Here is a 27,005-nt window from a genome sequence, read left to right on the forward strand (position 1 = left end):
ACTGTTTTTCATAATCAACGTGACTCACTTGTGTGAATTAGTTTTTATCACTTTTCAAAAAAAAAAAACAAAAAATGTTTTTATTCTTGTCCTATTACACAAATCAGCCAACAAAGCCAACTCAATTCCTTATAAGTGCCTCAAAAGAAAATCATGGTACCTATTAACTTTCATGTCGACATAAATTCCATTATTTTCATAGAAAATGTACAAACAATTTAATAAAATCTATACGCAACCAATATTAAGTGCCGCTAAGAACTAAACACACTTGATACTTCGTAGTGGAGCAGAAACTGATCAAATCGCGATTTTGTCCTCCTTATATATACTAACAATGGTCAATCCTCTACTCACTTATTAATTAACCTAATTTCTTAATACAATATATCTTGCTTTATCTAATTGGTATAGAAAAAAAAAAAATAGTGAACTTGAGATGTTATTGTTGAGTGGGGTATGAAGGCATCATAATCATATATGGATGAGCCTCTTGTTTCCCGGAAAAAGAGTGAGTTAGTGTGCATATTCCAAACTCCACTTATTAATACCATAAGTGGGACCTTACCCACTTTTTAATTCTATCTTTCCAGATAAATTATTACTATATCATTCCCCTATTAATGAATTATAAATATTAAAAAACAATATTCCTTTTAATGAAAAAAAACTCATATGCTCTTGTTAAGGATGAAATTATATTTCACTATAAATGTTTATTTTTTACAATCCAATAAAATGTTTCACTTTTCAATTTGTTTTAGAAAACAAAAACATGTAAAGATTCAAAATATGTATAATATTTGTAACATATATAAAGTGGGCTTAAGGGTGCTCAAAGAAATAGAAAATAATAACATTTTTTTGAACATGTTATTCCCCTTCATGATCATCTCTATCCTTCAATATGCACAACCCGGAATTAAAAATGCAAGAGAAGAGAATAATAGAGTTCTAATGAAACAACTTGCAAACCCTAAAGACAAATCTTGGGAAAGGATAGAATAGAAAGAAAGAAAGAAAAGAATGATCATTATCACAAAAACAATACATGATTCAAATTAAAGCTTCACGATACTTGGGTTGTTGATGTTGGTGTTGTCTCGGATATACTCTCGAGATGAGGTCTCCAAACTCCGGTCCGGCCCCTCCTCCTATCCTTTCCAGTCGACACGATTTTCTCCGACAGAATCTCGCTAAGGTAACGATCCGACATGACAAGATTGTCGTTGTTCTTAGTATTGTTGGTTTTTTCTTTCTTTCTCCTCGTTTCCGATCGCGCGACTGACTTTTTCAAGGATGGCGTCGGGGCGGGCATGAGGAAGTAAATCTTTCCGCGTTGGAGCTCGGCTTCAGGAGGAACGATGACGATCTTTGGGGCGTCGTCGGATGGGGAGGAAGGTTTTTTTAGGATGTGGTTTGGATAGGATTCCATGATCTCCGAGGCTCGGATTGATCGGTTTATTTCTTCAACACGACCGTTGGCGTGGATTATTCGAATCACATCTAGGGACCCGCATGGGAGAATGCAAGAAATGCAACACCTGAGAGTGTTCTTCATGGAGGAGGAGAATGGAGCTATGAAAATTATATGATTGAAGAAGGAAGGGGAGAAGGAATTGGGATATATTAAAATGAATGAGAAAGTCTCTTTCCCTTTTCATGGGAAGAGTGAGGAGGTTGTGGTAGGGTATCAATCAACTCAATTGGTAGGGTACCCCATTCAAATATGAACTTCTCATCACACTTATCAAAAAATAAATATATTCTGATCATGACACTCCTTTTTATTTATTTGATCACTTTTCAATATAATATGTATTAAAAAAACAATGTTTGGATGTGATTCGGATGTAATTGGACAAATCGGAACAAATCCTCTATTTGAAAAATGGAACCCAATAAAATTTTCCATTTTTTTCCAGTAAGGAATCTTAAAAATGATTTTTTTTAGCTTTTCTATTTATTTTACAAATATCCAACTTTAGATTGAATAACCTGTCATGTTTTTACCCTTAAAAATCGTGGAGTCACCCATTAATAATAATGGAGCCAATGAAACTAGGTTAATTAAATTTAACATGGTTTGTATCGTATTATTTGTTTTTTATTATTTTATTTGAGGTAGTTGGGGGTTTCAAAGTGAAGATGATAGGAATATAAGGTTTTGTTTTTGGATACATATGTCTTTTTGTTGTACATAAATGGTTTTCTAAAGGTGTAAATGAGTCTATATATTCAAATGAATAATTTATTTTTAAAAATGATGAATAAAAGATGAATGAGAGTTCGGTTGGATCAAAATTAAGAGGGTTATACATACCGTTTGTGTTAAAAAAAAAAAAAATTCATTATCTTATTTTAACTTAAAAAACGAACTCGTGATTTTTTGTGCACATTACTTTTGTTATTTGGATTAACCTAATGAGTATAAATTAATAATATTTGATTTTCCTTTTCTACCTTCGTTTTCGTGCTCTTATATTTGTTTCCCTTTTCTACCTTTGTTTCTTAAGATTTTGCTTATCATCCTCTAAGCTTTAGTCTTCATCCCCAAATACTTTGTTTCCAATTTTTAACTTTGTCTACATCTCTATTGCTATATTTCAATGGTTTTGTTTTTAACATGTCTCGTTTTCTATGGAAATTTTAATTGGTGACAAGATGAAGTCAAATGAATTGTAAAGATGACACGATAATTCTGATTAAAAAAAAAATAGATATACAAAAATTTTCTTACATCAACTCTAAATTAAACTAAGATAAAATATAATGATATTAAACGAAATAAAGATAAGACTATCCCTAATTAGTTACTATAGTCACTCCGAGAGGAAATGTTATGAAAAAAATGCTAGAAGTAGAGTAGTTATTTTTCTAATTCTATAATAAAGATAATTATCTTTACATAATTGATAATTCTCTTTAACAATCCTACTAATCATATAATTGACCACATATTTATGAAATAAGTGTAGTAATTTTGAAAATGAATTAGGCTTTTTTGTATGTAGGAAACAACTCCATTTGTAAATTTATAAAATAAATCCTTATTTTAAAATCTTTTTAATGAAAAAAATTTAACATTATCTTATAATCTGTTTAATGAAAATTAAATTATGATTTTGAATCCTAACCTTAAATTATCTTAATTAAATTATGTTAAATTCAATAATTGCAACCTATATTATTAACTTATGTACTTTACCTTTTGATCATCATATAGGGACCCTTAGGCCAGCCTTAAAAGAAAATACTATCTGGTGGATGACCTCATCATCATAATTCTTATATATGCCTTTGGTCATTGGTATATGTAAATATTTGTACGGTATGGACCAAGTATTAATTTTTTTTTGTAGAATAATTAAAATGTGTTTTAGTAGAAAAAAAGTGTTTTGAAATAAAATGTTAATAACACTTTAAAATATGGGATTGTTCAAAGTTTTTTGTTGATTTAATTATGTACTATATTTTAATGAGTCATATTATCATGTTATTAGAATTGATCTTTTTGCCCACAGACATATTATCTTTACTTGTTTATAAACATAAACATAAATAATAATTGATAATTGTTTTAATGTATTCTAAGTGAAAAAAATTTTAAATTCAGTTTTCAATTGAAAGTATATTTAACTGATGTTCAAGTCAAGTTGTGGGGTGAGATATTGTGTAGCCACTTCTAATTTTTTATTGTTTAAAACATAACTATTTTCATTAATTTACACCTACTATAAAAACAACCAACACAAAATAAGTTAGAATAATATTCTCGTTACCTTTAAAACTCGAGTCACACAAGTTAATCAGCCGGATCGACATCTCAACTGTCTTAATTTCATTTCTTTGATGTTGACACCAATCTAAATACTTCACTTTTCAATCTCATTTTTCTTACTTTCTCAATCTTTGAAAAGATTTCCAATTGCACCACAACAAATTTTGCATCAATATTCAACATAGTAACCAAGTCTCTAAGTATTGCAAAAATACCTTTGATATGCATGTGGGTCACCCATTTTTGAAACTTTTGCAACAATTGAGCCTCTACAAAGTCAATGCATGTTTGCGCCTTTGCCAACCCGTACATGGAAACCTTCACCCGTTGTGACGTGCTCAAGATGTGTGATGGTTGCATATATATAGGTGGTCCAGACCTTTTATTGCCTCAAATCAGCTGAAAACAATAGAGGCTTGAGGCTCTTGTACTTGGACTTGTAGCCTTCTCAAACAAATATACATGATCTACAAAATCACAAAGAACATAATTACCTCACTTTTTGTTATTGTGTAGAAAAGTATGAGATTGTGATTGAAACTAAATTAGCCAAATTTATAAATATATATTTTAACAAATAAATATTTTTGGCCAAACTTTTTAAAGGAAATACCATTTTTTAGTGATCAAGGTGTGCATTTTGTCCTTTCATGGCCGTAACCAATATCTTGTTCATAAATCTCAATTTTCACAATTAATGTCCTAAAAAAATGGTTATTTTTTTTATAAAGGCATTCTAAATTATTCTAAAATTAAATTAATAAACTAAATAGTATTTTTGATGGATTAAATTATTTTTCATCTCTTTTTCACACACAAAAAATTGTTTGGCGTGATTTTGAAGTTATATTTAAGTTCTCGCTTTCTCACTACAAAAATGGACTCAATATTTTTAACTTTATGATACTTATATTTAACATAATATAGGGAGCAAAACATTTAAAAGGGTAACCTAAGAATATCAACTTCACTCTTTTTATGAATTTTATTTTTTATTTTTTTTTATCTCTTGTTAATTATTTTTCTCTTCATGATGATTTTTTTTCTCTCTTCACTAATTTTAAAATATGTATTATTATTTATTTTTTATATATTTTTTTAAATAAGTAATAATAGAGAATAAATCAAATTAATTAATTTATAATTACAAAAAATATATTTAAATATATATATATATATATATATATATTTGATAAATATATATATATGAGAAATATATACTAAATTATAAAGAAATTAATTCTAAAAATTAAATAATAATGTTTAATTTATTATATTTTAGGGGTTATTACTTATTACTAAATACTATTATTTTTGTTTTTAATCTCTTTTATAACCTTTATAAAGTTTTGGGGTTACTGTGTTGACTTTGAAAAATTAATGTAAAATGGTGATTCAATGGTGATCATTAAATAAAATTTTGTGATTATATTATATTGTTTGATTATGTAAAATTTGATATTTTGATTATATATAAATTTATAAATTTGTACTTTTAGACAATAAGTAAATTATGTAGGTTTTAGTAGTATTTGAAAACTCAACTCACCAGAGTAGTTTACCCCTTAGAGTCGTATCTAAGAAACCAAATTTCGCATACAAAAATTGTCACACGTCTTATTTGTAAGGTGTGTGTGGTATACTACCAACCCTACTTTCCTCTATTATTACTCCATCTATTTATCTATAATGATATATATATATATCATAAAGGGGAAATAATAACATTTCTTAAGTGCTCAAGGACAGAAACAAGCAAGGCCATCTTACACCTTAAAAGTTATACCTGGCTTTAGTACGAGACGTGGTGTTTCATGATTAGGATCGAATGCCAATTGGGCATATATTTGTTAATTATATAGATATTTGAAGTGGGTATTTCATGACATGGGATATACATATATATATATATATATATTTCTTATTGAGATCATTTCTTTTAATGGTGAAGAATAAACCCCATTTTTGGAATACCCCATCTTCTCTAGCTAGGACAGGTGGTTATTTCAACACTTGTCAACAAGTTTGTGAAATTCAGGTTTGATGAGAAGAGTAGGTTTGGAGTCTTATTAATGTAGGGCCAATCAAAAACAAGGATGGCTATATGTGCTTGGAGTCTAGCTGATTATTTAATGTTGAGATTTTTTATAATATTTATCAAAATCACGGAGACCTGTTTGATTTGCCTTATTTCTAATAGTTTGTTTCTACAAACCAAGCGTGGCAAATAAGTTGAATCAAACGAGCGCCAATGTGGCATAGATGGTAAAATGAAGCTCTTTTTATGGGGGTTTATGTCAAGAACTTTCTTTCAATATCCCCAAACAAGATCATGTGGGTTTGTGGGTTTCATTGGAAAGTGAGGAGATTGTTGATGGATTTCTTCTATTGTTAGCCTTTTTGCTCATCTCAAGTGCTTTGACTTGGGTGAAGTTGATTGTCCTATTTACCCAAGTGGAGTTATCTAAGAGATGGCCCCTTTCATGAGGCACATGGATGATTGATCCCCCAAGTCCTTTTTTGGGTGTGGGAAATCTTAATTATTCATTCTCTGTTCTTTCTTTAATTTTGGTTGATGTGATAGACAACTTATTCTCTTTATTTATGGTGTTCCTCATCTTGGTTGATGTGCTCCAAACTTCAAACTTAATGATCATTAAATAAAAGGAAAACAATTTCTTTCATCTTGTCAAATTATCATTAATTAGTTACTTTCATAATGAAAATTTTAATGGGGTTCTTTGAAATAATGTCACCCTAAAGCAAACTAGGGACTATGACATGAAGTTTTCAGGTTTAAATGCTAATTATTTTCATTCACAAACATTATAAATTATTAATAATATAAAGTGGACTTGGGGTATGCTAGCACTTCTATTTTTACAAAGAAGACTAAATAATGTGCAAGTAATATTTATAAAAAGATTATTTTGAAAACTATGGCTTATTTCCTTAAGAAATATATCATAACACATAAAAATGTTATTCTCTTAGACAATACTTTTCTATTTACAAGAGATTACTCAATTTATTTAAAAACATTTTTCTTTGTTAAGTGAAACACTAATTGAGAAATTTATTGATTAGTTTCAAGTCTATACAAATGCATGAACAACAAGTATTTAATAACAAAATATCCAAATGCATGAACATAAAGTATTTATAAACAAAATCATCAAGCATAATTATATCTACTATTTTGTATCATTATTCCTCTATAATGTGAAGATTATATAATTTGATAACTCTCATTAAAATAAGAGGTTGCTTTATGGGAAATTAATGCATTTTCTTTTGATTTGTCCTCTAATTTTTGGATATTTTTGTGAATGGTCAAAAAGTTTCAAGATTAAATCTTGCCTAAAATAAAGGTGAGGGGGGAAAGGCCAAGGATTTGGTAGATTAGGTTGGAATTGCCATCCTAATTTGGGGCGAGTCCCATCCAAATAAATTAAACATTTTTTTTATATGTAACATGTTAGTGGGTAACATGTGGAGTGTGGAAAAGGAGGGTCCATGTCATCAAGGAAAAGGGGTATTGTCATATGAAATTTTCAACCATATATATGAGTATGTTACTTGGTATTGGATTATTTAAATTATATTAAATCAAATGAATGGATATTGTAATCCAACAATCCTTTTATATTTATAGAAATTGTTTATAAAGAAAGATTTTAAAAAATGATTGAATTGAGAGCCACACAATGTTAAATTATTTAAAGAATTTGATATAATTGCAAACCAAACTAAATAATTTCAAACATAAAATTATTCTTTGTAGCTAAATTGAGCATATTGTTATACTCAATTTAGTAACAAAGCTTGTGAATCAATATGGGTTGGCTTTTCATAAAGCTATATAAAGGGTCTTTAATCTTTGCCTACTTACAATGCTATAATTTTGAATTCAGATGCTTAAAGAACAATAATAGTATCTCTCAACAAATTCCCCATTCCACACAAGGAAAAGGCATTAGATTTTGACAAATTTATGTGATAGATATTTTCTAAGTTTTGTTTTCAAAAGTAATCACTTTAACATAGAAATTAAGAAAATAAAATTTCTTTGATCTCCCATGTCTATGTAAATTACATACATATGGAAAACTTATGTTTTTCAACTCCTTCCATGAAATCTTATTGTCTCTGGTTTGAACAAACTTTTGATTCATAAATTGATTTGTAAAGAAATAAGACACAAGGTTTCGAACACTGGGTCGGTTATAGAGTCAAATCAGCATGTAACTGTGTGCTCACATTGGATCAAACGCGAGAGAACTTCTTCACAGCTGGGTCGTTCATCTGGTTCAGCCCAGCAATCTGAAACACCATCGTCATACATACAACTAAATATTAATGTTATTTTGTTTTTCAAAAGACATTTATACTTTTTCAAAGTTTCATAATCTGACCTGATATTAGCATGCCTACAGGGCCTTGAGGAATTTCCAACCGCTGTCCTTCTCTACCAACAGCTTCAACCACCTGAGGGTTGGTTGGAAGATATCAACCATGAATCTCAACCATGTTATCCAATTCCCCCCTTTAGGCTATGTTTGGTTCAGGGGGGAATTGGAAATGGAATTGGAATTTGGGGTTCAATTCCAAATCATTTATTTGTTTGATGACCTTAATTAAAGAATTATAATTCTTTCCAAACATAGCCATATTTTGACAATTTTAAAATACATCATTTAACTATTGTCTTTTGAAATAAGTCCTTCAACTATGAGATTGTTTTTTATAGTTGAACAAAAAAAAATCATAATATCAGTCACATATGGACCATTTTGCTTACTAAACCATTTTACTCTTTGCCACATCAGCACCTATTTAACTTTAGAAAAAATATATTTATCTAAATAGGTGCTAACATGGAAATATATAAGAGGTGATATGTGGATGAAAATCAGAAAAACTCACTTGTAAAGAAGGTACACCTTCCCATGGTCGATTAAGAGTGTATAGTTCCCATATTATAACACCAAGGCTGAATATATCACATTTTTCTGTGAAGGGCTCATTGCGTATGAGTTCAGGAGCCATCCACTCTGGAGTTCCAGCAGATGAAGAATCCTTCATAGGTCTGGTTGACAGAAATCGTGACAGCCCAAAATCACATATCTTAACCGACCAGTGCTTATTCACAAGGCAATTTGCAGTCTTTAGATCACGGTGTGCTATTTTCATTCGGTGTATACACATTAGACCCCTTAATAAATATCAAAAATTAAGAAAACTATATTAGGATACTCCAGCGATCCAAACAATTTTCCAAATAGAAGGAAAGAAGCTCATTTTACTTCTTTAACTTGCATTTAAAAATGACTCAAGTTACTTTCCATTGTCATTCTTTAGTCAACTCTGATAATGTCTTGATATGCATTTTAGAAAGAACAAATATTTTAAGCCAAGAATTTAGATTAAGGAGCTGCAAAATATGAATTTTAATGAACTTGCGGAGTTAGTTTTTAAAATATGGAAAGCAAAATTAGTTTTTAATGCAAGTTCAGGAAAGAAGCGAAATGAAATTTTATCCCAAATAGATTAACAAAATCACCTGCAAATGTCTGACAACATTTTTAATCTCCTTCGCCAGCTTATTCTCTTTCTCTCTAGACTTGCATGGATCAAATGATACAATGATCCCATTTCACTATATTCTGTTATCATTGACAGGTGAGGAGGCTTTGTGCAGGCACCAAGAAATAAAATAACTGCAAGGATAGTGCAGCAAATCGCAACAAAGTGTAAGATGCTAAGAACATGAATGTGATGCTTCATACATTAAATGCAGGCAATCATACTCAATTTGGATTTACTTAGATATTATGGGCTGTTTTATCATACATTTTTTCATGTTGATCATGATCTACAAAAATTCTACGTTTGTTATGTTGGTCAATAATTAAAATGATTTTAGAAATAATCTCATCACGGTCCATCAAAATATCTATATACCAAACGAAGTAAAAAATTATACTATGATTTGTATCATGATCTATAAGATAATTGTATATAAAAAATCACACTATAATCTGGATGATAATCCAAAAATAGTGAGATCATAATGTAGAAAAATCTTAGAGACAAAATACTAGTTTCCAAATAGGTTCAATAAGTATGTACGAATCAGTATAGAAAATTACCATTTGGGTGGCGAAGACGACTGGATAAGATACAAGGAAGAAAACCAGAAAGTCAGTTTACATGTAACAAGAAAGGAGATTAAAAGAAGCAGTATAGAAAATTAGCTGAGTTCAAATGACAGATAATTTTTCTTTTTTCAAGAAAAAGTTGATTGGTCATTATTAGTACCTTAGAATAGATATCTCATTGCAGAAGTCTTCAATGTTTTCAGTGGTTGTTTCTTGTTCCAGAAAAACCTTTATAGCAACATCTATTCCATTCCAAAGTCCGCGGAAAACTTCTCCAAAAAAACCTATAAGACTCGAACAACAATTCAGATAAATTACAAGATAGTGTCAACTTTATAGTTTTCATTTTCTAATTCTATCAATTCAAATTAAGGTCAAAAGTGTAGGGATTAAGGTAAATGTTATCATATTGGATCACAGAGCATTGTTTTATGTGGAAATGGATGCTCAGTTAAGCAACATTTGTCAGAGTCTGTAAGGCAGGCTTCAAATTCAATGTTCTCTTGTTTATAAGTAAATCTTGTTCTAGAAACTAATTCAATAACTTCACTTCCAGAGTGATTAGTGAATAAAATGGTCATTGAGATCAGTAACTTCTCCCTTAAGCCAGCAAAAAGGCAAACGGACATCCTTTTAGATCAATGTACAAATGCAGGTAAAGCTAACATGTCAATAGTTAATATTTATTGAACTTAGGCCTTGAATAGATAAGCATGCCTCCCTATAGTTCAGAGTGACAAGCCTTGGCCATAAGTAAAAGTACACTTACAATTATATAAACTCTCAGTACTTGATTAAAAATTGCTGCTAAATTAAATTCACAGAAATCTTGGGACGTTGTTTGTAGTATTAGACATCGCCTCTCAGTGACAACTTTATTCATACAAACTTTAACATTTGAAAAAGAAAATCATAGAAATGTATAGTGCAAAAGATTCATGATACTTACCAATCCCTACGCGAGCTCCAACAGTCAGTTCAGAGAAATCAATGTTCCATTCTTCAAAAGGCAACAGAGGCTTGTTTAGGGTCTTGGATGATTCAAGTACCTTATTCCATATATTGACCATATCATTGTTTCCCCCAAGTTCTACTGCTTCAGATGTTGTAGAAGATTGACTACTGAATTTATGAGGGGACGTAGGCAATGAGAACGCTTTTTGTGAACCAATGTGCTTTCTCTCTAGAAAATATTGTGGAGACATTGTAGCTGACTTTTCATTATGTTCATCCGAATTGAAATTTGAGGCCTGGAAAAGTGTTAAAATGGAAATGAAAACTATACAACAGATACTAACAATAGATTCCAGGACTTGAGGTCTCCCAGTGTTCAGTTATCCTTAATTTATTGGAAAAGCCCAGCATTGTGGTTTGGTGTAATTATATATCTTTCCAAAATACCTCATATAGCGGAGTAAGTTTCAGATGTTCTAATCATGTTAAGAAAATTCTCATCATTTCCATCTAAAGTGATAGATGGCATATAGGGTTCTAACAATTTTAGTCTCACAACCTATGTCTCTTCACAGAGATCCTCAACTACCACATTTCTGAAACTCCAGATTAACTAGAAAAGAAAAAATGATGAATTAATATAATGCTAATTTTTTAACATTTATATTTTGTTTCCTAACAAGCATGCATATATTTTGATATCCACACCTTACAAGTCAGGTGATCCCTAAATAATCACACACCATATAATGTCACGTTGTACAAAATAAATTCATCTGTTCTCAAACGACAAAAGTCCAGCTACATAAATTCTCCAAGAACAATAAATGTCGCAATTTTTGACAACTTTATTCAGGATAATTTTAATATTTCAAAAAGAAAATTATCCAAGTACTTCTCAACTTGTGAAAATGACAAATTATGCTAATGTATGCTCCAAATAATGATATCTATATGCAATTTTACAATCCAATGTATCATAAATAAAGATGATAAAATGTTCTTGTAAATTATGGTCAATACTAGTACAATAAAATCATATCATGTATGGAAGCCTTCTAAAAACCAACAAGCCAAAAAAATGCATAAGATATATAAAGTTGATTAAGACTCAAAAATGACTGACCATGGATAAGAGATCAGGTTATTACAGACTTTCATTCATCAGCAGTGGACTAAAATATGCTTTATCAAATAAAGCACACAAAAACTATAAGAAGATAATGAGATTTCAACCAAAGAAATTATCTAAGGCAAACCTTTATCACTCTTTATATTTTTTAAAGAAAATAAAAAGAAATATCTTTGAGTTACTCAGTCATGTGTTATTTATATTCTATAAGGCCTATGGACCATTTAATGAATGTATTCTATAAGGCCCGCTAAGATATAAGAGAATATATATATTAGGATAAAGATTAGGGTTAGGATATAAATGATGAAATAGAAGTGTATGTATGTATTCCCATTCCCTTTCTTCTAGGTCTCATGCCCATTTCTCTAAGTTCCATCTCCTTTTTGTTATCTCTATTTTATAAGCATTATAGTGGTATCAGAGCAAGAAAAAAGACATATATAGTAGGTTTGTTTGTTTGCATTATAGTGGTATACGGAATTGGTTTCCAATCGTCCGCAATATTGTTGTTAGAACCCTAGTCAATTCATTTGACCCAAAAGTCGGCAACATTTGATGGAGTATCCCATTGGGAATGAAGAAGGTTCTGCATAAGAGCTCACATGCTCTTAGGCAAGGTCGCAATGAAGAAGAATATGGTCAATGAATTCTTCACTCATGAATTCTTCACTCATCAAACAAATGTTGCAACTGCTAGCAAGATGAAATCCCTTCTTTTTCAGTTTTTTAGATGTTAAGACTCCTCCATGGATAGCTTCCCAGCCAAAGAACGAGACTTTTGTTAAAACTTTTTCTTTACACACCTCTTTCCAAGGAAACTGGGATGGAGTCCTTTAGAGGAATGCATGGTATATGTAGTTAGTCTTTATATCGGGAGAGACGGTTAGAGAAAATTTATCGTCGGTCTCCGGAGAATTGAAACATGGGTAAGAGCATCCACGAGGCGAGCCCGTCTTCCCTCCTCTATAATGGAAAATCGTCTATTTAAGGAGATTCTCTAAATAATATGATTAGAGATGAGCCGAAAGTAGTCCACCACTTTAGCCTCCTTCTTAAGTAGAGATCCCGGAAGAAGTTTGACAGTTCTCCAGTTAGGTGTCACCGATCATTACAGAAATCGATTTTCTTACCATTGCCCACCGTGAATATAAGAAGGGTGAAGTTTCTCCCATGTTTTAGTGATACGACCCTAGATGCGTCTACCCCTAAACTTTCTCCCAGAGAAGCATCCATTCGTGGTCTTGTACTTCATACTTGGCAATGATTGTTTTCTTCCATAGGCTTGCGTTGTGTTGAGAAACCTCCTCCCCCATTTACACAGGAGAAAAATCTTGAAAAGAGAAAAATTCTTGGTTTCGAGCATGCCGTCAACATGTCAAGCTTCGTCGTGAATGACTAGAAGAGTTGGAGCTTCCCCAAAGAAAATTCCTAATGATTGAGTTCATTCTGTTGGCCACCAAGGTAGGGATGGGGAAGATGGAATAGTGAATGGCAGGATTGTGGCGAAGGAGTCTTGATTAGAACCAACCTTTCGCCTTTAGAGAAAAGTTTGCTCTTCCAAAGAGTTGGCCTAATCCCCATTTTATTGATGATAGAATTTCACATCTCCTTGCAACTGAATTTGGCGTCGAGAGGGAAGCCGATGTATTTTGATGGGAGAAACCCAATTCTAAACTCTAGAATACCGACTAGTGACTAAGTGTTAGGAACATTGTCTATGAAAAGAGCTCAGACTGATCAGGCTTTTTTTGTTGTGGGCTTAGAGCATCCTTATCCATGACCCATTTTTTGGTCATGATCATAGTCATGATCATGAAAAGAGCTTTATGACCAAGATTTTGGTCATTGTCCTTATCCATGACCAACAAAATCTTGATCATTAATTAAAAAATATTATTTTTATTTTTAAATTAAAAAAATAATAAATAATTTTTAAATATAATAATAATATTTAATTTCTAATTTTTATATATAATAATGTTTTTTAATTTAGTATCCATAATAATTTAGTATTAATTATGGATAATTGTAAACAAAGGAGGATAATTAGTAAAAATGGAGAAAATGGTGATTTTTTTTTGTGCTCCGAAATATAGCAAGAGTGGTCTCTATTTATAGATCTCGAAAAATTATGAATTTTGATATATATATATATATTTTTTTTAAATTATAAATAATATTAAAATTGGATTTTAAAGATAAAAGATAAAGAAAATCTGGACAACCAATCAGATGCTGACAAATGGCAGCATTTGATTGGATAACCTTGGTTGTGATTTTTGTCATAACTTGACAGAAACCAAGACCCAATGACATGATCTTGGTTTTGGTCATGGAATAACCAAATATTTGGTCATGATAAATTGCCATGATCAATCATAACCAACATCATGACCCATTTTTGGGTCATGGATAAGGATGGTCTTAGTAAGTCAAAGAGTATCATCTGCAAAAAGTAAATAAGATATGTAGTTGGGTCTTCTCTTCGTTCAATGTTCATGAAAGACTTGACGGAAACAATGAACGTGGAGCTTTCTTTCGACGAGGGTTATGAAAGAAGGCAAGTTGCCAAACCACCTGAATTTTCCGTGAACAACGAGGGTTATGAAAGAATACCAGTTGCAAAACCCCCCGACTTTTCAGTGAATTTTCGACATGGATTTTGGGGACGAAGGCAAGCATCTGAAACCTTCAACAAAACCACCTGATTTTTCCTTGAAGTTCGTTATGGCATTAAATTTTGGGGACAAAGGCAAGACTCCAAGACATTCGACAAAACCTCAGGACTAACGAGAGGATTGTCATATTCTCTCAGGGACGGGAGATGTTAAGAGGGGGTGTAGTATCATGGGTTATGAGGAGAGAGGAGTACTACAAGGGGATGATGAGGAGGCGACAATCTAAAATGATAACCTTAAGAAGTCTCAAAGAATGTAACTCGAGCCCTAGCTCGAGTCCTTTCAAAAAAAAGTTACAATGTTCATGTTCTATCAACGACGACACAACTAGTGTCGATGTCAACCGCGGATACGACCGGATATCATGTGGACGCGAAAAGTTGAGGGTGAAACATTGTCAGATGTTATTTATATTGTATAAACAATTTAATGGTTGTATTCTATAAGAGAGTATATAGATGAGGATATAGATTGGGTTAGAGTATAAATGATGAAAATAGAAGTCTATGTATTCCCATCCCTTTTCCTATAGGTCTCACACCCCCATTCTTCTAAGTTTAACCCCATTTCTCTAAGTTTTCATCCTTTTCTTCTTATCTCAATTTTATAAGCATTACATACTCCTAAATTAAAAATAAAATTAAAAATAAATTAAAAAAGCAGTAAATACTTCTTAGTCCTTTATGTGGTGAATATTCTGGTAAGGAACATAGATCCACAATCATGAAGATAATTTTGTGAAAGAACTTTTAGTGCAACAAAAATACTTGGATTTGTTCAAGAGATGATGCAAATAAGAAAACCTACATGTTCATGAGAATCTAACTCGCTATCTTCTTTGCTTGTAGACAAACTACCACCTGAGTCAACATGCTCCTTTGCAAGACGGTTTAACTTTAGAGCTTCATTCATTGCACGAACAGCTCTAGATTCAGCGAAAAACACAACCATGAAATTAGGAAAATTAGGATGATAAGAAAATTACAATATCTTAATATTAGGTATGCCTAAAAGATGAAGTAAAAACAAAACATTAGGAAATTCTCCACAAACAATATGATTAATCCATCAGACTAAAAGATTATGCAAGACTAATTTTCATATTGGTGTGCAAGATGGCCTTGATATACTGGGACCTTTATTTCACAGTTATATTTTAGCTAGGCGCCAAGGAAATCTACCTATTGCATAAGCATTAATACTATGTGGCTACTTCTGAAGGAGTACATGGAATGCGTTTTTCACCCAAGATATAGTAAGTTTAATAAGTATTAAATGAACTATCGACCTCACAATATCATCGCCAATCTTTGGAATCTCGCTGATACTTCTTCGTCTTCTACGAGTTTCAGGAGATGCACCTGCTGACCTGCAATATTGAAATGTATGTATATAATGAGAAAAGGTAACATAACATGATTGACATTAGCTCCTGTTATGAAATGATGGAACAACATAACAGCAGAATGTCTGAATCTACCAAGGAGTGTTTCCTTTAGAAAATGAGACGGAAAATAGTCTTTTTGCTTAACCCTAAAGCAACTAAGTAATGTAGCTCCAGTTTCAAACTAGTGTCAAGTGAACCAGATTATTTCTTGATCAACATTATTTATACAATTTTGTAAGGAAGAAGATTTTATTCATATGATAAACTAGTACAAAGGGGTTACAATTTTGTAAGGAAGAAGATTTTATTCATATGATAAACTAGTACAAAGGGGTTACAACTTACAATCAATAGACAATATTAGAAGAAACAAATTAAATAATAAAACAACTTCCTAAATAAGCATAAATGCTCTTTTGTTGAGAAGAGAAACAATTCTCAAACCACTTTCTTCCAATGTCAAAGAAGTGCTTTGGAAGGAGTTTTTTATAAAAAAAAATGTAAAAAAATTTATTGAAAAAGGAAACGCAAGGAGCATTTGAACATTACAAAGAAGGGGTGGAGGAGAGGGAGAAAAAAAAACAGAAAACAAAAAGAAGGGTTATGAGGGAAAGACAAAGGAGTGCTTTGGGATGAGCTGTTACAAGAACAAAAAAGTTGGTGCAAATAGCATATAGTGCAGTACCAGGGTTATTGCTGGGAAGAAGACAAAATTATATGTTTATTTTCAAAAAAGTAAGTCAAGACTTAAGTAGCTTGAAAAGGAAAATTATGTTGCTTACCTTGATATAGAGACGTCCTTTGTGAATCCCCTAAAATAGTCTCTTTGACAGCCTAAATTTGATCTTCCACGTGCACGTAATAATGGATGCTCTGGACTGGAAAAAATCCATAACCGACAAAAAAAAAGATAAAACACATTGGACTTATAGTTGTTCGGAAATCAAGTAATTGCATTTACAACTAAGCAACATATAAAACAAATCAACCTTAGACTAACGGTATGTTGTTCTGCAGCAACTTTCTTCCTGTTGTTCCACCAAAGTGCATTTCCTACATTGGGTTCACTTTTCGATGAACTGTGCAAGAAAGTCATAAGTATTATGAAACAAATATAGAAACAAACCAAATCAGGTAACAGGTAAATCTGAAAAGAAATCAATGAAAGCTTATAACTTAGATGAATTCCAGGAATAAAAGAAAATTCATCATATACAATTCATTTAGGAAACAACAGATATTACTTTAGCTTTCCTTCTTTCATTCTCTGTCGAAGCATAATATTACGCAAGGATGGACCTGGTACATAGCCAGATGCTTCAAGCTTACAATGATGTGGCGACAAGAAGGCGTCACTGTTCTCAACTCTGCAAATGAAAGAGGTCCAAAATCTATGAACAGTTAGAAAAAATAAATTTCTTCCGGCAAAGAAATAAACAAGTCAATACATTGAGGAACAACAAAAGCACATAAACCTAAATCTTCAGGCTGCTATGCAGAAACTACATTACCTTTCAACACCTACTTGATCTGTAAAGCTACATAGAGGACTATTTGGTTCTAGGGGCGAATCACACGAGTCATTGTCTGCACAGTCACCCTCGCCTGCAGCAGAAATATGAGACATCAAGATTGCTTTGGTTGAGTTGGGTAGCAACTGGCCTGGAGAACGCACAAGATCAACTAGTTGTTCTACAGAATTCAGGATTACTGTTACAGACATGTGCTTGTGGGAATCTGATCGCTCCATAATGCCATCGCTGGGTAAACCCTGTAAACAGAGAACTTTGAGCTTAGCACAAGAGATCAATCAGAATAAAGGCGAGCAAACAGTCTTCCTGGCGAACAAGTGCCGCATTACCACGACAAGGCTACTGGGAAGGCCAACAGAATCAGCTAGAACCTTGAACAAGATGGCTCGGGCATGGCATGTTCCCTGCCTTATTTGACCCAGCATCTGAACCTGATTAGTTGAAGCACAGGAAAAATCCTCCAGTCCAGCTCTTGCAGGACTTGAATAGAGGTTTGATTGTTTGTAGATATCAGAAACCTAACCCCGTGGAAAATAATCATATTAGTGGGTGGAAGGATCTTAGCAGAAAAATAAAAAGCTAAGTTTATTTAAGGACATATATAGACTAAATTCCACATCTCAATATCGTGAAATGAAAATAGAACCAAAAGTACACATGATATGAAGTTGCAAAATCTTTTAAGAAGTAACATTGCATGAATTATAAAGGCGCAGTGGTATTAAACTGCATACGCCTATTTTTATCATTCTGCTAAACAGTAATGGCAAAAACAAAAAATGGCTGCTGGATGATTAATCATATTTTTATCAGCAGTGCCTAGAAACAAAGTGATTCCAGCTAACTCGAGATGACTGTTTTTATCATACTTCTTCCTGCTTGAATTATATCTAGGCTGTCTATATTTCTAAGGACGTATATCATGTACTTGAGGATAGTGTTCTATATTTGTAGAAAGGCAACCATTTTCTCGTGGTTAAAATTAAAACACCTCCTTATCTATATAACAATTTATTGGTGTATACCCAAAAAAGATTTAATGGGTGAGAATTTTAATATGATGCAAATCGTTGAGCAAATAAAGCATGAACTTTTAACACTTAAGAGCCATCTTGCAAGAAAGATAAAAAAACATCTTTCGTGCAACATTCCTCCTGCAATCCAATATAAAAAAAACAACCAAAAATATAATGATATCAAAATATAAAAAGGCAAACACACCAATCCAGCAATCTTTTTCGTCAATATAGATGGATTTGAATCCAGTCCCTTTACTAAAGTTACAGCTAGCTGTTTCAACATAGAAAGCTTCTTGTCCTTTTCTGCATCCACTAGAATGATATCTGCTATAATATCTTCCGAGTCAAGGGAAAAAATTCCATCCAGTGAAGGAATGCTAGTATCAAGCTGCCGAAGTCTTCCTTCCTGCAACCACATCTAGAAAATATGAAGGGGCTATATGCATATTTATGAAGAAAAATAAGCAATTTATGAGGAAACATCACTAGAGTGACAACTAACTCTGATACATGTGATTGCATGCTATAGAACCTTAAACTATTGGGAGATATATGTTCTTGCTCCCTCATGCAAGAAATACACTAAAAATTGAAGAATTCATAAACAATTATCCTGAGAAGACATATTCCAGCAAATGAGGCTTGTTGCAGTTGTTAAGTAACTTTAATAATGTACAAAGTTGGATACAAAGTACAGGAGAGGCAAAGAAGTATGGCAGAACCTTACATCAATCCTGATCAAATATTTATCATTTTATACATGCCAATCAAGTCACTAATTAAATCAGTAATGTCTAGAATTATGCAACATTGATTATGCATTTGAACAAAAGCTATAGAACACTCACAGGAAGAACTGAATAGAAACCGTCAGGAATTGGTCCAGAAAGCTTTCCAGTAGCCCACAAAGTCTGAGATGCTTTCTGTGATATTGAATATTCATCGTCTTCTCCACAAATTGTTGTTTTCTCTGCAGACAACATAGAAACAGATTGTGAATCCTCTAACAGATAAGATTGCAACCATGCAGCAATAGGTAGACCTTGTTCAATTCCACCAGAAATCTTCTCCATCTCTGCAGACCTTAAAACCCTAATTTCTGTTCATCAACACCTTACCCGATGGCCAACATTCACATCACTGACATTTCTTCCAAAAGCATGTGCCAAAAAGGTTCAGTACATTCATCAATCCCCAAGTCTCAATTCCTACAAGTTTCCACAAATTTATGTCAAAATTAAGAAAAAGAATGAGCATAAACAAACGCTTTAGGTTTTTCTTCCTAAGAATATAAAATCTTATAATCCCCAGCAAACAAGTTTAAACATTTTAGCATCAATTACTCTCCCGTGTTTATATGAACTCGATTTACAGCTCCTACAATGATAAGAGCTGGTTCTAGAAACACTGGTTCTCTTTTTTTGCTAACATATTGACAGTGCTTGAAGAAAACACAAAATCAGCATCAGCAAATGTAAATGCAACCAATGAATCCTCAATGCAGATAAAAAAAAGAGAAGAAAATAAACTATGCTACTAAATCGGATACGATTTGGAGAAATTTACATGTTCCGATTATTGACGACAGATACTAGCGAATAAGAACAGCAAAGAAAAGCAATTTAAGAGCGAGATTGAAGAACAAACCTAATCCAGGCATCTTATTATCAGAGTGATGGCTCTACTGATCAGAACGTGAGAGCATAAATCGTATATTCATCAGGTTTAGAGGAGAGAGAAGAGAGAGATTGCTGAGAAGTTAAAATCATACGCTTCTTAATTTCAGTTACTCTAATGGACCCACCAACTACAATGCTGTCTCTTTTTTTTTTTTTTTTTTCTATTTAGCCAGATTGATAAAATTAAATAGCTCGTTTGATCACGTTTCTTTTCTTCTTCTTTTTTTTTTTTTTTTTTTTAGATTTTGAAAAAAATAAATAATAAACATTAAAACAGAAAATTACAAACAATTCTATAATTATTTTCTCTTTTTAAAATAGAACGACACTAACAAGTACAATCATAATTTTTTCATCCTTAATTAAGAATAATAGATTATATTTTCTTATTATTTAAGGTAATTTAGTGAGGTACTAAATTATTTTTACTATATCTTTTTTATTAATAAAAAAAATCAAATTAAATAATTTCAAATGTTTAGTATAGAATAATAATTTTTTTCAAATAATTCATAAAAAAATATAAAAAATTTCGTAAAAAAAATTATTTCATTTTCACTAACAAGCACAATCATACTTTTTTTCATCAATGAAGTAAGAATAATAGATTATATTTTCTTATTATTTAAGGTAATTTAGTAAGGTACCAAACTATTTTTACTATATATTTTTTATTAATAAAAAAATCAAATTAAATAATTTCAAAGATTTAGTATAAAACAATAATTTTTTCAAATAATTCATAAAACATACAAAAGTTTTCATAAAAAAAATTATTTCATTTTCACTTACAAGCACAGTCATAATTTTTTCATTGTTAAGTAAGAATAATAAATTATATTTTATTATTATTTAAAGTAATTTAGTGAGGTACCAAACTATTTTTATTATATGTTTTTTATTAATAAAAAATCAAATTAAATAATTTCAAACATTTAGTATAGAACAATATATTTTTTTCAAATAATTCATAATAAAACAAAAGTTTTCGTTAAAAAAATTATTTCATTTTATCAATCAATTTATCGTATAAAATATTATATATTAATATTTTTCATTAAATATTAATACCTTTAAATATTTTCATCTAATAATTTAATTTTTAGTAACCCTAAAACTGAGCAGATTAATTAAATTATATGTTAATAGTTGTTTTTATGTTGGTTTATATTTTATTTGAATTGAACCAAGTTTATTTTTAATAATAACCGTGGATACTTCTTATAAGAGTTTGTTTGACTTGGGTTATATAAAATTATGAATTTACAATTATATTTCATACAAAATAAATTATTTAATATAAATTTATATCAAACATAAATATAAAAATTTTAATATTTGAATGAATGAATTAAATGTTTTAATTGTGTAAAATGTATATAGTGTATAAATAATGAACATAACTCAAAATCAAACCAACTCTAGGCTTGTTTGATGTATGCTTTTCTTTAGGATTTTTTTTTTAATTTTATTTCAAAACACAATCATCCTTTCATCAGTCATTTTAACTATTTAATCAATCCTTTTATATATTTAAATACTAAAATTACCCTTTATTTAATTATATAAATTTATTTATATTTAAAAAATAAAATATATTTTTTACTTTTAACCATAAAACACTGATTTTTAAAAATTTAATCAAACGATTTTTATGAAAAAATAGGAAAAACTATACTTACCTTAGAAGAGTCTAAGAGCTGGCTGGTTTGATGCAGCATTTTTTTTTTTTTTTTTTTATCTTAAAATCAACCATTTTTCTTTGTGGAAAAAATTATCGATATTATAGGTATATTGAAAATACTGCAATATATCGAAAATATTAATTTTTAAGATATACCGAAAAAAATGTAAGTAGGATAACGATACCGAAATTATTAGTACTGTAAAGGTATGAGATTTTTAAAATTTTGTTATATCAAGATATACCGTAATATTATTATAAATTAAAATAATATATATATATATATAAATAAGAAATAATTAAATAAATTTGATATTAATTTAATTATAGAAATATATTTTATTTAATAATATCAAAATATAATTATACTAAAATATTATTAAATATATGCAATTTCTACCTTAACAATCAGATTTCTTTTTTTTAATTTAATATAATTTTTAGGTTTTAAAGATATAATACCAATACCGTGCCAAAATTATGGTATACCGAAATATTATAAGATAAAGTTATGAAATTTTTGTATACCGAAATTAAGGTATACTGAAATCAAGGTAAGGTTATATGAATTTTTTGTGTACCAAAATTTTCGATAAGGTATACCATATATACTCACCATATTCATCATTTCAACAATCTAATCACTTTTTTTATTTATTTAAATATTAAAATTACAATTAATTTAATTATATAAATTAATTTATCTCCATGGTATGGTGGAAAGAGAAAATAAATAGTATTTTTAATTTTTAACTATGAAAATTTAATTTTTGTATAAAATTTAATTAATCATGACATTTGAAGAAAAAATCAAGAAAATTTCAAATAACTTAATATCAAACAAGCCCTTAGAATATAAATATATTAAAAAAATTGAAGTTATGTATTTTTTTTAGTAATTTTTTTTTAAAAAAAAAAATCTTATAATAAAACTATATAAGTTTGTGATTTATTAGTTTTGTTATCAAACAAACATTTAGATTATTAATCAATCTTGTATTTCATAAAATTATTAATTAAATGTTTTCTATATTTTATTTTTTTTAATAATAATATTTTTTATTAATTAAAATATTTATTTTAAAAAAATCCAGATAAAACTAGACAGAGAAATTAAATAGGTACATGCATTCTTTAATAGTTATAAAACGTCGTAATTCTACATAATACCACTGACAAAAATTGAATGATTTTATTTTCAGAGCCTATTTCATATTTCAGCAAACATCGGGAAAACAAATTGATTGTTCATTTAAGTCTTGTTTTGATGTATTTTCTAAATAGTTAATTTTCTAGAAAAAAAATATGGATTGAAAACAATTTATTTAAAATATTATTTATATTCAATATTTTAAAATATTATAAAAATAAAATATTTATTTGATAATTTTTTTTTATTAAATTAAAATAATCTATCACACCAAACAATCCTAGTTGACTATAATAGATGTATCCCAGAAAGAGAGATTAAAATGATGCACACATTAAATAGACAATAGGATGGATCTCTTATTAAATATATTTTGCTTTTTAATTTGTATAAAATATTTACTCCCTATTTTTCATGCAGACAGGGATCACTAAATGAAGAGATATCTTTGACTTTTTATAGGATTGGAAATTATGAGAACAAAACATAAATGAGTGTATTAAGTGATAGGTAACAAGATTCACTAACTTCAAACACTAATTCTAAAATCACATTTTACAAAAGGTTTATACATATTCACTTTATGATTAAGTATTTAAATTGAAAAATATATGCATTAAGAAGAAACCATGTTATCATATTATATTTATTAATTATAAAAATAATTATTATACTTATTTTATTTATCATTACATTATTATAAACAAAACGTTTCATTGATAAAATTATAAACTCGATTTCTATAAAATTGAACAATTGGCTTGATACAACAGGACTCGGCTTGTGGTCATTTGTGCCTAATGTTTAAGTGTCCTTATATTTTAGTTTTAGATAGAAAGATAGGGAAATTTGATGAAATAGCCCTCATAAGTGGCTTAATTCAAAAAAAGGCCCGCGTCTGCTAATGTTTGCAAAATGGGCCTTTTTGCCCTGCGAAATGTCCATTTTACCCCTGTAATTGCACTTACTCGAATTACACTTACGCGTAATACACTTACGCGAATTACACTTACGCGTATTACACTTACGCGAATTACACTTACGCGAATTACACTTACGCGTATTACACTTACGCGTATTACACTTACGCGAATTACACTTACGCGTAATATGTAATATGCGTACATTGAAAGACGCATATTACATATACGCGCATTATGTAATATGCGTCTTTCATACTATATAAAGCGCCTAATTTTGACCCTCATTTTAAATCTTCAATTTTTAGGGTTCCGACTCTCTCTCAAACCCTATCTCCTTCGATCCCGCTGCTCCGCTAAGGTAAGACATTCTCGTCTCAATGCCTTCTTATGTATTCTAAGATTTTAAATATTATCCAAGTGCTATTATGTTGGATGAGGATTTAGGGTTTTAAGTAAATTTTACAAGTTTATCTATGTAAATGACAATCAACAACACATGGGTTTATACTTAATTGATCTATGGAAGTAGAAGTTAAACATTTCGACGGATATGGAGAATCCGACGGAGCTTAACACTCTCAACATCGGTAGAGGATTCGCTAGCGTAGGCAGATTGATGGATGGAGTAGGCAGAAAGTCAGATTGGACGATGAACCATGAATTCAATGCTCATTTATATTAAAAACATGCTATTTCATTTTGTCTTCCATCTTCCATTGATGATGAACCTATTCCTATTTTGATATTCTAGAAGGTGCATCCATATATTTTCTGCCAAATTTTCCTTTTGCTGCAATTAAGTAAATAACTTAACATATGGATTAATTACTATGGTACACATTTTCCATTTCCTGGTTTTTTGAAATAAACATAATTTTCAATTTGTTTGAACATTATTTTCCATTATTGCAGGAGATTCTTGATGGAATTGAGTTTGCTAGGGGTGACTCCAAATCAACCTGGGGTTCTATGCGTGCAGCAATGGGGCACCCATAACCTTTTGACTTGAAATATGTTGCTATTGGGAATGAAGACTTTGTTACTATTCAATGATATTTTTTTATTGAAAAAGATCCATATTTTATGAATAGTAATAAAATATGTTAGTATTCAATGATCTGCGAATGTGAAACCATCAAATGGCAAAATTCTGAAATGAAATGCATAATCTATTTTAAATTGCAAAAACCTATGTTGTTTTAGGGAATTACCTCCAGTTCTATTCTGCCATAAAACACGCCTATCCAGACATCCAGATAATCACAATCTGTGACGGTTCTTCTCAACCATTGGATCATCCAGATGATTTTTATGATTTTCATGTAAGATAAGTAATTTTGTATAGATTAGAATTTGAACTGAATATTCTTACAATCTTCCTTCCTGTTAATAGATTGATTTTCTCAACAAATTTATAACAATGCAGATGATGTCTTCTCTAAGACTTATAAGTTTGATCAAACATCACGAAATGGCCCAAAGGTATGCGCTAAATCTTGTCTTATATTTACTTAATTCCATAAATATATATTAACAAAAAGATAATTGTTGCAAGAAACATTTAGATGGTTCTGATGCCGACTCTATTATTTCAGGCTTTCGTTAGTGAATACGCTATGACAGGAAAAGATGTTGGTCAAGGAAGCCTTCTAACAGCATTAGCTGAAGCTGGATTCCTTATTGGTGTAGAAAAGAACAGTTTTTTTTTTATATAATTCTAAAAAAAGATCATTAAAAGCTTGCCTATAGATGATAATACTATAGATGATAATACTTGGTTATATGTAAATATAGTTTTTTTCCACTAATATACAAAAAATGAACAAGGAGGCAATTATATATCTTCTTTGCTTTTTCGGATTTTTAACTTTTGTTTGCTCGCCTTTGATACTTGAATGCAATGATGTTGTGTCAATGGTCAGTTATGCACCTCTGTTTGTTAACTCCAATGATAAAAGGTGCATATGTTTTATTTGACTCTTGTCTACTATAATACTATTACACCAATGATGGTGTTTATATCAAAGTGATACTCTATTTTTTTATATGATCTCAATGAAGAGTCAACATATTTTGCGAAGGTGGTACATAATGGAACACATAATCTGGAACAACAGATTTAAGGAGGATTTCAGCCCTATATAAGTTCGTTGCAATGTGCAGTTGGCTCCAATCCAGAGTGTGTTTGATAACATAGACACGAAAATAGATGTAACGATCTCCCCGCATTCGTTTACATGTTTAGACTTGACAATTGATCAGTTTAACCATCTGCATACAATATCAGACAACGCCACTGCAGTCAATGCTTTCAACATGAGAAAGACTCAATCTATCTTACTCGAAATACAGTAATAAAATTGTGGGGATGTATAACTATGATCACTACAAAGTAGTTAATTAATTATATATATGTTTGACTTCTTTATTATTGATTGTGCCTCTTGGACTACACTGCACAGATGCATGTTTATTTTATTCTATGACTGTTGTTTATGTGTGAATTTGAGAAAAATATCTCATACTAATTTAAGGGTCAAAATTAATCTGGTTTCTTTTAGTACTTCCACTTAAAAAGCAAAAAATATGTAGAAATGATCTCAAACCAGTCATTCTGGAAAATATAAAGGCAAACAAGAAAATAGAATTAAGCCACAAGCTTAAAGAAAAGATATCACTGTCATAGTAACATTTTTAACAAAAGATCACAAATCAGATGACCATTATCTCACATTATGACTGTCTAATGTAACATTTTTAACAATGTTATTATTACAAATATCATATGACATAAATTACTTGGTCGGTCAGTGTTTTATGAGTTCACACATCTAATAAGTAACTTCATAAAGTCTTAGCCTGGTGGCCAGTTCATTTGACGTCCCCCAAGGAGATGGACATGATGGTGTTGATTTACATTCT

At 30.4% G+C, this 27,005-nt stretch overlaps 2 protein-coding genes and 1 pseudogene across 2 annotated transcripts; 1 reads left to right on the forward strand and 2 right to left on the reverse strand.

The window, feature by feature from the left end:
• Positions 1–835: 835 nt before the first annotated feature.
• LOC124921970 lies at positions 836–1,650 on the reverse strand. The gene has a single exon (XM_047462678.1). The coding sequence runs from the start codon at positions 1,559–1,561 to the stop codon at positions 1,070–1,072; it is 492 nt and encodes a 163-aa protein (XP_047318634.1). The 5' UTR covers positions 1,562–1,650; the 3' UTR covers positions 836–1,069.
• Positions 1,651–7,831: 6,181 nt separating this feature from the next.
• LOC124934691 (probable serine/threonine-protein kinase SIS8) lies at positions 7,832–20,435 on the reverse strand. Its single transcript, XM_047475213.1, has 18 exons — positions 20,295–20,435; positions 19,690–19,855; positions 19,496–19,617; positions 18,850–19,053; positions 17,958–18,146; positions 17,608–17,867; positions 17,341–17,463; positions 17,086–17,175; positions 16,879–16,974; positions 15,998–16,078; positions 15,517–15,634; positions 10,892–11,192; positions 10,103–10,226; positions 9,934–9,953; positions 9,345–9,501; positions 8,708–8,996; positions 8,197–8,269; positions 7,832–8,104 (listed from the first exon to the last, which is right to left on the reverse strand). Exons 2-18 carry the CDS (start codon positions 19,718–19,720, stop codon positions 8,019–8,021), a joined length of 2,364 nt encoding a protein of 787 aa, XP_047331169.1. The 5' UTR covers positions 19,721–19,855; positions 20,295–20,435; the 3' UTR covers positions 7,832–8,018.
• A 4,473-nt stretch (positions 20,436–24,908) lies between these two features.
• Positions 24,909–26,769, forward strand: LOC124927983 (annotated as a pseudogene).
• Positions 26,770–27,005: the final 236 nt, after the last annotated feature.

This window comes from Impatiens glandulifera, chromosome 1 (genome assembly GCF_907164915.1).
Source record: "Impatiens glandulifera chromosome 1, dImpGla2.1, whole genome shotgun sequence".
NCBI lineage: Eukaryota > Viridiplantae > Streptophyta > Magnoliopsida > Ericales > Balsaminaceae > Impatiens > Impatiens glandulifera.